At 36.2% G+C, this 13219-nt stretch overlaps 2 protein-coding genes across 2 annotated transcripts in view; both read left to right on the forward strand.

Moving 5' to 3' along the window:
- Positions 1 to 8740, forward strand: part of LOC140147455 (uncharacterized) — a 122004-nt gene extending 113264 nt beyond the window's left edge. Inside the window, exon 9 of the mRNA XM_072169233.1 lies at positions 7801 to 8740. The gene's annotated coding sequence lies outside the window, so the exon portion shown is untranslated. The remainder of the gene's footprint in view (positions 1 to 7800) is intronic.
- Positions 8741 to 9474: 734 nt separating this feature from the next.
- Positions 9475 to 11032, forward strand: LOC140149030 (large ribosomal subunit protein eL34-like). Its single transcript, XM_072171177.1, has one exon. The coding sequence runs from the start codon at positions 9521 to 9523 to the stop codon at positions 9836 to 9838; it is 318 nt and encodes a 105-aa protein (XP_072027278.1). The 5' UTR covers positions 9475 to 9520; the 3' UTR covers positions 9839 to 11032.
- The last annotated feature ends 2187 nt before the right edge of the window (positions 11033 to 13219 follow it).

The following is a 13219-nucleotide window of genomic DNA, read 5'->3' on the forward strand; positions in this document are numbered from 1 at the left end:
TCATATTAACGCTCTACACAACAGGCGAGTATCAATAAGTGACCACACTACAGTCATGTGTAAGGGCAGTCATGTGTAAAGTGGTACCATTGTACTCAATGTATCCCAAATGTGTGCTTGTGTGGGTCTGAAGACTATAAGGAGGCTTTAGCTGTCGATGCAATCATCTTTACCACCCACCTGACGATAGGTGTTTCATTTAAATAAATTGAATGCTCTTGGTGATCGATTACACATTAGAATGTATGAAGGCTGCCATTTCCAGTCCATATATCTATATATTACACTATAATGGTAATCGCTATACGTATACTTGTAAGTATAAGTATAGGCCTATAAAGGTTGTTTTAAGAAATTTCCATTTAATTTTATTTTAAGAAGGAGATTGGTATAGAAATAGTGGCGTACCCCATGAGGGGGGGGGGTTGGGGAGGGACAGATTCACCTCTGTGAGAAGTCTTGGGAGGGGGAGGGAGGAAGAGGGGAGGAGGGGATATGGAGAATGAGAGAGGGCTGGAGGAAGGGATAATAAAGACAAGTATAGATAAATAGAAATATAAGGAAAATGATGGGAATGAGAGAGGGAGGGTGAGAGGGGACAATGAGATCGAGGGAGTGATAAAATGTAGGCCTAGGAAAGAATAAGTACAGAGAAGGGAAAAGAAAGGAATGATGAATACATTTAAAAATAATTATTAGGCCTATATAATAACTAAACACATAACAGCACTGGGCAGCCATTCGACGATGTCAATGCCTTTATTCGTTACGTAATTAAAACGCCCAGTCATATGTATTTCACACCTACCAAACACAACTCACACAATTTATAAACTGGACGTTGAATGTACACTCTCATGAATATTGATTGGCAACATTTTCCAATATGTCAGCGCTCTAATTGGAAACAATAGAACAATAGACCCTGCAGAGCGTTGGTTTTACCTGTCAATATCAGTAAGATAACACTTTATCCAAGAAAGTCTCCATTCAGGTAATAGAACATGCTTTGCTTGGTTCTTTGTTAAGTTCCATATCGAAGTTGGAGATGGATATTGTTTTCAGCTCCAGGATGAGGTTTACAAGAACTACCTTGTTTTGTTTCTGTATTTCTTAACTCATTGAGTAGGAAAAACAGTTGGTATGGCTCTGATCTTCCATGAAGCTTAATCATTTGTTCTTCATCAGCTTGGTTGGGCTATAACTTGGCCTTACTTTGTGTATGTTGTCAATATACTGTTGTCCAGAAAGTCCTGTCAGAATAATTTATCCTGGTTAAGGTTTTGTATGAAATCAATTTCCCAAGGTCAACCTGTCAACCCAGTCCTTGCCTTCCTCATATAGTTTCCTTATTGTATGTTTCCAACAATCTGATCATGCTGTTTATATTTATACACACAAACCTGCATCCCACACATACATATTATGCACTTGACATCTTTTATGAATAAGCGCATGAATCTGGATCAAACCAGCAGGTCTCAGAACACTTAGGTCTGAATTTCAGTGAATGCTGGTGAGGTCTCTCTCCTTTGCTATTATTATAGAAGCAGGCAAATGGCTCTTTCTTATACATTGTCTTCATATATCCAATGATTTATCCTACTTGCTCTTGATAAATTCACAATTTGCTTTTCTACATGATTATGCAAGCATACCATTAATAGTTGTTGATGCTATCTGCTTTCTTACATCTGTCCCACTCCTCCATAGTTAGATGCTATCTTCCAGTGCCTTCCACTCAATGTCATTGTTAATTTCAATAGTCCCATCCTAACGATGACCTTGTATCCTAAGATTAGGAAAATATCAAGGTTTGCACTTGCTGTGTGAGATATAGATGCACTCATAAGACACTAAGCTGGCATTAAATACACACATACACACACAGCAGTGAAGGTGCATTGTAATATCTGGTGACATGGTAACTCTACAGATATGTTCTCAAGGTCTTCCTTTTTCTACCAAATCACACCTGAATACATTCAATGAATCCAGTAGTGAAGTTACCACACCAGGTGGCTGTCTCCCCTTATGACAAAATATTACCATCCAGACTTTGCTTCTCTCTCCCTCCTGGTGTTCCCTTTGTTTGATTCCTCTTCTTGTAACCCAGGTACAGTGTTATAGAGCAGTAGATAATAACTTTGTATCTCGGTGTTCTGTTACTTTAAATCAGGAGGGTGAGAGTTCGTAAGGGCAATGTTGGGTCGACCAGTCACAACAATGCTGGACCTAAGATACATGTAAATTATAGCTTTTGCAGCATGCCAGTTTGTTTTCTTTCACTATGTGGAGTGAGTGGATGATTACACTGACGGCAGAGGAGAATACTATCCGGTGAGACAGTCTAATTCTGTCAGGCATATAATAACTTGACAATCGCCGTCATATTCCATCAATTACTACAGGATATTTTTTTTTGCTCAATTTATAAACTAAAAATGTTAACTAATGTATTTTTGAACCAAAGTATTATGACACGTGAATAACATCATGTAGGAACCAAAATGGCTGCTGATGGCACCTATTATCTAGACCTAGGATACATGTTTTTAAATTGTGACGTAATTCCAGTTACCCTGCCCATTATTCAAAGTCCTCTGTTTAAATGTGTTGTAAATTGATCTCCAGACACCAGGCCCATAACTTTTTGCAAAAGCCATTCTAGCTATGCCACTGTTGTGATTTCTAATTTGAACACAACTCTGTGATTTGATACACCAAGTGGTAATAATCTGTTTACTTGTTGTGCCCTATGTGCACTTGAAATATAAATTGGATAGGCACTTTGATAGCTGTTGCTTGCGTTCATCAATCACTCATCTTTTTCCTGTTCAAATATTGATGTAGATGACAAGATAAAATCCTTCATCAATTATATTTTGTCACCTAATGTGGCAGTGATTAACCTCATGGGACATTGATGCTAATTATCTAAGTTATGTTTCTTCCTTGTTTGGAGAGACTCTAAACTCGCCCTTTTTTGTGATGGGATTTCTAAATTGATGTGGAAAGATCAAAATGGCACCCCTCCAACTATGTATGATGCTAGTAAAACAATGGTTCTGCGCAGGGTTTGATCAGAGGCTGTCTTCATCGATTGTTAACAGAAAGAAAAGTGAAAGCATGCTTTTGTACCACCACTGACTAAGAGGCTGGTCGAGTGCAGATCCGTTGACCGTTGGAACACACTTTTCAATGCAGAATAAATGCTACCCTCATTGTGACATCATCCAACCAGCAAAGTTCATTTCCCATTGAAAAAGCGTTATCCGACGGATCTGCAGTCGACCATTCTGCTAACTAAGAATTATCATCACTAATCATGGCATATTACATCATTCTAAAAATAGCTCATTACCTCAACACAAACCAATCGGAATCATTCACCTGTGTATATGATTACTGTAATAGCACCACCACTTCATCCTGTGGCTATCATGATCATTCTAGTGGTTGTGATTATTTACTCGGATTTTCCATTGAATTTCTAGAACATTCCATGTACAAACAAATGGTGATAAATATCGGAACAAGTGAAAACTAATGTCTGATGACAAACTATAAATACGAAAGTAAATTGATGTTTTAAATTAGAATTGTATGGAAAACCGCCTACACCTTGCACTGAAAATGAACTGATATATTTCCTTGCTTAGGCTTATGTATATTTTCTTGAGATAAACCAGAACTTCCAATTTCATTACTCACGGATGAATTAAAGGTACAAGTCTACCTTATTAAGATGTATTTTTCAAGAATTTTGGGGTGTACGTCCACGGGTGTATTGTTGAACTAGTGTTTAAAAGGATGAACTTCAAAACAGTGAATTGTATTGTACCAAGTTGTTCTATTCATTTCTGAGAACCCCTATTTGGTTAGTTGAGAAATTATGCTGCTTGGCGCCAAATTTACGTAACATCTGACAAAAAACCACTGGTTGAGTAAAAACAATTGTTTGGGCAAGTATACAAAGATGACTAGTGACGTATCCAGTATTTACAGGGGAGGGGCCAAGACAACTCAAGTGAGGACAAAATTTGACAAATGGGCAAAAGAGACCTAAATGTAAAAGATTGGTAGCCAGCATCCTATTGGGGGAGGGGGCAAGAGGGGGTTTTAACTACGCCACTGAAGGCGACACTAGCGATGAATGTAGCATAGTTGTCTGTTGCTCTAATTTGTTAGACAGGAAAATGACATATCAATATTCCATTTATTATATTTCAGTGCCTGATCAAATTAAAAGTAATTTCTAAGAGATGTGACCCATTTTGAAAAAATGACACACAATCCAGGGGAACTTTTTATTACCCTGATACGACAATTGGGTAATACTGTGAATAACCAAAACGTGGCTAGTGTCATTTTAAGCACCCCCGGGTCATCTAAGTGGGTTACAAATTTCAAGTAAAATGGGGGTGAATAAGAGGGAAAAGTTAAGTTGTCAATCAGTTTTATTATTATCTGTGGTGTCTGTTGCATCATGTCTGTGATCGACCCCCTCTGTAAGGTTCCAATTTGCAGGAAGGGGGTAAGGGTTCAAACCACACTGGGAAGGGGCAAATCATGAGAGTTAAACCTACAACCTATATCATATTAGCAGTGTACAGATGGTTTGAGCACTCATCATCTTTATATGGAGTGATATGTTGTAATAAAATGCTATATAGGATTTTCCTATTGAAATTGGTTTCTTATGTGTGGTAACCTAATGTTTATACAATGTTAATATGAAAGAATCAAAACATATCCGTGTATGGACATCATTCGACCCAGTTGCAACATTTTGGGGTCATACTTCAGTTATGTTTTTTAGAACCAGGGCTAATACTAAGGAGGGTGTAACACATACCCGCACCCCATCCACAGAGACAAATAATACTTAAGTACAAGCACAGTGTGCCAAAAGGAAACAAAGTTGATAGAAATAATTTTCAAAAAGTCAATCTTCATAAATGTTATGTGTAATCAACAAATTGATATTCTGAACTTTAGTACAATGGTTGCAATACAACTTTAAGTGGGTAGCCTACACATATTACTACCTGGCATTATATTGCAATGCAGTGTAATACTACTTTTATACAAAATTATGTGATTTTAGGCACATTCTTTGGCAACAAAATTCAGTGATTATTTTGACATCACATTTGCAGCAAATTTGCAACATTGCACTTGACATTCAACAGAAATCATGTGTGTGTATGTATGTACAGTCTATTACTCTAAATATAACTTCAACTAACTCCTTCAGGGTATAATTACCCTTAAAAAATAAGTCACTCAACAACCAAGGCAATAATGAAATATTGGTGTGAATCTGCAAGCCAGCTAATTGTAGGAGTGCACCCCAAGACAAGATTCACAGATAGGGAAGTATTGGTTAGGTTAGAAGTTCACTCACCAGAAACGAAGGACGTCCGCTGTCACCACAAATATCTCCCAGTTTAACGTCTTACTTTGACAGTCAACTTGGAAAGAGAAGTTAGCCTGCATGGTCTACTGACACAGCTGACATTTTTACTACATTTTCCTGTGAATTAATGTTATTATTATGTTATTTTTGAGGCTGTGTTGATTACAAGAAGGATCTATCATTTTTACCAGACTAATTGAAATAATCATGATAGTGTGCAGGTGAAGAAAATATTTGGTATGTTGAAAATAAAACCGTTGTGGAAGTTACTGTTTATATAACTTAAAAACATGTTTAGGCCTTTACATTATTGTATTTGATTATTACAAGAATGAATCAACTTTTTGGAAAATATTTAATCATGCATTTACCAAATATATGTACCTTTACACAACAGATTCCCGAGTCCTCTGGGTCTACAAAATGTTGATGCTGCCGTTCTTTTGTTGTTGTTTTCCTTTTGCAGAACTAAAAAAGAAAATAAATTTAAATATTGTTTGCACAAGTTTTCTTAAAACTAAGCTATCTGTTAATGGGAAAACAAACTTTACAAAAACCAAGATTTCTGCTTATGTCAGTATTTTAATTAAACCAGATAAATTATGCACTACATTATGGATATATACATTCTGGTAGCCTAATGGATAAGGCCATGGGTTTGATTCCCATGCCGGCACATTCCCTTGCTTTTTTTCAAGTTGGGTTGTGTCCCGGTCGAGATTTGTTTATTTGTTGTTTTGTTTAATTGTAACACTTTGGGTTGGTAAACTGTTCTTTCTTCTGGATAGTTCATTATAGATCATTTTGTAATCATTGTCCGATATGATGCTTCGTGCAGTCGGTGACATCAATGCATTGAGGATGCTTGTCACCCACATCTAATCAATGTCTTTAACCAGAATAGTCGACTGCAGATCCGTAGGATAATGCTTTTTCAATGGGAAATGGCCTTTGCTGCTTGGATGATGTCACGATGAGGTTAGTATTTATTCCGTATTGAAAAGCGTGTTCCGACGGATCTGCACTCGACCGGCCTCTTTAACTGCATGCGCATTTTGAAGATGCATCCCGGTAAATGTGCACTGAGAAAAATCTTGGAAGTACTCATGTTGTGAGGATCTGTAATTGTTCCTTTGTCAAGCTGACACAGCTTTGCCATGGAATTATACCAGTTGCTATTTATTTCAACTTCTTGCAATCACAAGATTGTGTGTGTGTATGAAATGTGTCAAATGTTATCAGCAAGTTCTCAAGATCAAAGGAAGCTTGTTACAGAGACCAGTCATGCTACAGAAAGCACTCTATCGGCAGTGGTACGTGCAGAATTCATTCTGTATTACCTGTTCAATTACCGTACTTTATGTATTTTTGGTTTTACTTGTTCATAAATATCAGCATTGGAAGTTCTCTATCAACATCATTTTATACAGATCCTGTGGGGCTAGATGTTATAGACATCTTGCAGATTGGAGTTGATTCGACCTTGATCTACCTTACTGCCATGCCTTTTTTGTATTTCGTCCTACTTTTATACATTTTCCCATTAATTACATAAATTCTGCATTGATTTACTTTACTTTTTAAATTCTCTATTTTATTTTTATTTTGGAGTTCATCCCAGTCAATGCATGTTATTCTGTTCACAAGTTGAGTCGTGGATTGGATTTTTCATTTGAGTATCTGAGTGTGCTGCACCATTACCCATGATCCGAGGCTCTAAATGTAAAAAATGTTTGTTCACAGAATCAACCATTGATTCAATCCATGATCATGACAATAAGATATCCTGGAGAAAAATGTATAGAATGTTCTGAACCCCAAGTGGTACCCATGACTTATTACTAAGGCAAGAAGCATACATGGCTTGGATTGGGCACCTGGATATGCTTTGTTTCTCATTTTAATATTTTGTTCACATTAATCAAATTGTTGTCATGGGAGGAGCATTCCTGACTCCGAGTGACAACCTTCTTTCTTCATCTGTTGCTTTGATTTAAAATATCCTGATTATCATGAGATTTTTGGCTGTTGTGCATAAATGCAAAAGCAATTCAGCATCGAAGTGGTTACGTAATTCTCTTGGTTACCGGATCACGCCAGTTTGGTATGCCTTTGAGTGCCATATACTTTGTGTGGTGATTCTTTCGATCATGGTTCATTATTCAAGAGCGTGATCCTGTTGACATAGTAATATTACGTAACTTCGATACTGAATAGTGTACTCATATGGATTTGAACTTGTGACTTTTTATAGTATCTTAATCAATCATCGGCCTTGTTAAAATGTTTAAATATGGTCACTTATTTGTACTTTGTACTAGCCAGTTTGGTTTAATTCAGAGTATTGACCATCATGTTTTTTATGATTTTCTTTTCAGACATTTTAAGACTGGAAGGCCAGGAATGAAGACAGCTGATGACTAAAGCAAGGGATATGTGGATTATGTAATAGTTTAATAATAATAATAATAATAAAATGGTCTGTATTGTAATTCCTATAATTTATTTTTTGAAATAAGATTATACACAAATTTTGATTTCCATAAAATATAATCCCAATACCAGAATGAAAGGGAGGGTGTCTGATTTTGGTTTCAATATCCAATGTGTTATTGTACTCAAATGGGCATTATGCACTGGACACTTAATCCTCATTAATGTAGTTCTTTCATATCCAGATCAATGTGGGCTTTTGGTAGCATTCGTTGTGTAAGGGATGAAATCAAAACTCGACCGTCGGTACACCGCCAGTTCCATCCGGTTGCTATTGTTCTAAACAGTGGCAACCGGATGGAACTGCCGGTCACCCGCCGGTAGAGTTTTGATTTCATCCCTAAGCCAAGCAATCTGAATCAGAAGAAGGTCTTAACATTGCATTGAAAGACTGAAAGTATGCTGCAGTGTAGTATACACCTGTATACTGTATAGATGGAATGCGGGCCAAGGAAGTACCAAATTGATGCATTAATGCAGATTTGGTGTCCAGTCAAACTGGATCATTATGACATTTTATTCAAGATATCGTTGAAGTTTTAGAATTTTGTTCAAATATAATCTGTGAGTAATTTTGAAATTGATAATTAATGCAAAAGTTATCACTGAACAAATTATTGAACACAAAGTGAACATCTGCCCCTACTGCCAAATAACACCAGTTGTGTAACAAGATGCATGCCGGCCCAATCAGGTTTGAAAAATAAGTAAATCAAAGTAAAAAGAACAATAAGAAAATGTCTGCCCTGCATCATATCTTTAGAATTGAACGTTTAAAAGATACATCCACAGTGGGGTGTGTCTTCTCTTCTATTTGGGTAATATTCAAATTTACACTCTTAAAAAGGTCTAGTCAAATTTCACTAGATTTGAAATATTTTGACTCAATCTATGTAAAATTTGACTCATCTATGTAAAATTTGACTCATCTATGTAAAATTAGACTCATCTATGTCAAATTTGACTCAATCTATGTAAAATTTGACTCAATCTATGTAAAATTTGACACTTTGGGTCAAACAGGCCAATAACACTGGTCAAATTTGAAAGCTAGGGAGATTTTATTTTACTATGAATAGAGTCAAATTTGACTAAATGTAAGAAAGGTTAATTTTTAATTGATTGTCACTCAATTAATTAGCATAAGATCATTTGTAAACTCAAAATTTGTTTCACTTACCAAGTTGCACAGTATGCACACATATCTTGCCCATGTTCCAATCAGATGTTTGTATGGTTAAGTTGTTTATATATATATCTTGTGATGTACTAATTTTTGGACCTTAAATTATAATGGATAACTGCTTATCTTCCCTTATCCAAATCAAGAATGATCCAGTACTTGATGTTTCACGTAATACAACTTGTATTCAAATGATTGATACCCATAGGTTTTTGACACTTGCTGAAGCAGGAAATCATTCATTTCAAATACTACAATAACAAATTATTCTAGTGTCATCATATAGATCCAATTGGAAGAGCTCTCTTCTATAAACACCATAAACTTATGGGCACTGATCATTCTGGTACAGATTGTATTATACTAACTCCAATGAGTTATATTGAACTATGCAATCCACGGGCCTGAATCACTGATCCAAGATGGTTCAGCGATTGCATTACAGGAGGCGTCACTCCTACAATACCAAGTCCAACAAAGTCAGAATTGTAAAGACCCCTGGTGGCAAGCTGGTCTATCATACCCACAAGAAGAAGCCCAAGGCATCAAGATGTGGTGTGTGGGCCGCTAGACCCAAGAAACTCATGTCAATGTCCAAGCCTAAAAAGACGGTGTCAAGAGCATATGGTGGTACACTGTGTGCAAAGGCTGTCAGACAAAGGATTGTTCGTGCTTTTCTGATTGAAGAACAGAAGATCTTACAGAGAGTCCTCAGGGCACAACAACAGAGCAAGAAGTAGACTTTGGCCACAATCCATACAGAAATTTATATAGAGCAAAGACATTACAATAAATGACATCATGTATCCGATTCTGAAGTCAAACCAGGAACTCTAGGGACAAAGGGGGGAATTGAAGAGCATCATTTATTCAAATAAATGCCAGCAATGCTTGGACTTGGAGGATAAAAAAAAAAAACTAAAAAAAAAAACTATGCAATCACAAACAAAAACCAATAAATGTATATATAAACAGATTTTATTTTGTCAAATTGATATAATTTATAAAGTAATATATTTTGTTATATTTTATGATTGCCAAAGAACATATTAATTTATTATAATAAATAGGTTTAGTTACTAGTACTTCTGATGAAGGTATTGCTTGATTAGACATAATAGGACAAAATCATGTATAAGACTATTATAAGAAAAACCAAATATTGCCATGATTATATATTTTCTGTATTCCAAGTAATGCTCAAAATTTGGATTTCTGTTATATTGTTGTGTTATAAACCAAATGAAACCTTTGCAAAATCATTTTGCCACATAGTACCAAATCATGGATTATTGTTTTGAGCTGCAACTAAGAGGAAATTATAATTTTTGAGTTCCCTCCGAACATACCTACAATGTTCAAAATACATGAAAGTTGGGGTAAAAGAAGAAAACTTAAATAGCAAACATCTGTTAACCACCAATATAATTGTACTTATTTACTGAAGAGGCTGACATGGCTTCTACCAGACCCCAATTTCTCTTCTAGTAATGAGTCATATTTTGGGATGTTACAAACATTATGAAACATTACCAAGATAATATTGAACACTGTCATCGAAATAATCTTGTTTATAGCATTTTAAAGTTCTTGACAAATCAAGTTGCTGATCAATCAATCCTAAACACATTTCTTCAAAGTGGGGTTCAATGTAACCTTGAAAATTGTGTGACATCCTGGAGAATACATGTAGTCCTGCTGGACATACTGGATTATTTAGTTGAACATTCAGGTTGGTAATTTTTGCATTTTAACAGCCGGCAGCAAAGATCTCGGCCATATGCTGTTATGCTGGTGTTCCAAAGTGATAGCAAAGTTGCCATCATCCATTCACTGTTGAGTTATAGACAGCCCTCATTATAAGATGACATAGTTTGGAAAGTGTTGCAAGCTTTTTCAGATAAAACTTATCAGGGGTTTGTTGTTTTGTTAAAAAGTAATTTTGTATTTAAAGAAAAAAATTGTTTATATTTTTTGTACCGAAAATTTTGATGTGAAAAATAAGACTAAATGATAGCAGCAAAAATGCATATCTGTGTGTTATTTCAAGTTGTATGTCTTTTGATGTCACAATAGCACAATATAGGGGCATTTCATGATCCATTGTCTCCAGGCCTCGAAATAAGAAGAAAAATCCAAGGTTCCTCTGGACCCTTGCCTTTGAAATTTCAAGGGTCCTCGCTAATTTTCAAGGGTCCGACGCCTGACCCATGCCTTTGAAATTTCAAGAGAGAGAATTAGCTACGACGATCACGGTATATTGTAGAAAATTGAAAACCCGGGTTGAAAACTTGATTGGAAACTAAAATGAAAGTGTACTCGGGGAGCTGGGCCTATTGTGTGAACCAGCTGATTTTCCAGTGGAACAACAAAACTAACATTTTCTGCTCTTTGCTTGGTTCAATGTTTACGGGTCACACGCATACCGAAGAAATTTTGGTCCGCCTACTTTCACGGGTATTTGGCGAAGGGCGTGCCTTATTTCGGCGCTGATGGTCTCATTCTAACACTTGACCTCAAATCATCAGAAACTTATATAGATTATGTTACCAATGGGGTTTCTTTCTGTGTACCACAAAGATTTCCTTTTTCATGGATGAGATTCTTCCTTTGATTAGAGCAATTCATCCTTTCTGAGTTTTTCTTCCCTATACATTAATTCATTAATTTGTCTCCTTTTTTGGTACTTTTCCTTCTTTTTGATCGAAATCCTCCAATATCATGCCTGCTTTTTAAATGAGGATTTGTTTAAACACATTCAATCAGAATCAGCTATTCATTTTGACATGTGTATTTTGTTGACCATTTTAGAGCAGATTACTCATCACTTTTCAGAACAAACTGTATTTCTTCCCAACTCAATTTACTGGCATTTTTCTGCTGCAACAAAAATGCAGCAAAATTTTCCTGGGGAAGTAACAGATTGCGGCCAAATTCCTGATGCGCTTGTTGCAATTGGAAAAAGCAGAACACTGGACTTAACATTGGGACTCCTATACCATGGCATCATGAAATGCACCAGCAAATCATCTTGTATCAAATCTAAAGTAACACATGAGAGCCTAGATTGAGTCCAGCAACTTTTTGATTCCACAAAGTAGAACATGGATCTGTGTAGTTGTATTTGAATTAGCATCCATTTGTCTTGCTACATGAACTGAACCAATGTTTTTTGGCATCCTTACATGCCTGTATGCTTCCTATGAGGGGTTAAAGGTCATAATGGGGCAAAAATTAAAAATTTGTTTTATCATGTTGTAATATACCACAAATTGTTCATGACCTTTGACCCTGAAGCATAGAGGGCACATGGAAAAATGGAACCAATTCTAGTTTTATTGTGTAAAGATGCATAGATTCCAATAAACATTGGTTCCACTAATGTAGCAAAATAACACCCCAAATACACAGCACCATGTACTAAAAGAAAATCACATTAGTTCCCTTCTCTCTTGCGGGGAAACTGTTCACAATTATGTGATACGGTATTAACTAAGCTCGGATTCCCAATTGGTGTGCCATGTCGCTATGAGATATCAGAGTCATTAATTTCTAAGTGTATATGTAATATTTTCATACTAAGAAAGTAAGTTCCAAGTTCTTTTTCCAAAGCTCTTATCTGCCTGCCATTGTGTAATGTATTCCTTTGGCTTGCTCCATTGCAATGGTGTAAAACTAACAGGGAGTTTCTTATTTCTGTGCCGGCTAATTCAATCACTAAAGTTTATGAAGTGATTATCAAAGGTGTCCATTACTGTTTGGTTGTATACATACTTAACCAAATAAACCACTGCCCTGTCCATTGGAAAAGCGTGTGCAGGGTATCATACGCTTGGTACAATTAACCTATCCCACAATGCATTTCAAAACAGTTCCAATATTCTTACGTCTGCAGTATTTAATAGGTCTGAATAGACTGCCATAGTAAAAGAATGGAATGAGATTTTTTAATAGGGAAAATAGTGTTTGTGAAAGCCTGTAGATGTAGAGGCAATAACACAAGATTGTTCACATGAGGGATTGGGGCAAATCTTAACCATCTCTAAGGACACCTTGTTTACAACATCATTTTGGGAATGGGAGGAAGTATTATGCAGGAGATACACCTGGGAGATAGAGTG

This window comes from Amphiura filiformis, chromosome 3 (assembly GCF_039555335.1).
Source record: "Amphiura filiformis chromosome 3, Afil_fr2py, whole genome shotgun sequence".
Classification (NCBI taxonomy): domain Eukaryota; kingdom Metazoa; phylum Echinodermata; class Ophiuroidea; order Amphilepidida; family Amphiuridae; genus Amphiura; species Amphiura filiformis.

Coding starts and splice junctions, on each gene's coding strand:
- LOC140149030 (XM_072171177.1), top strand. CDS start 9,521: ATGGTTCAGCGATTGCATTACAGGAGGCGTCACTCCTACAATACCAAG.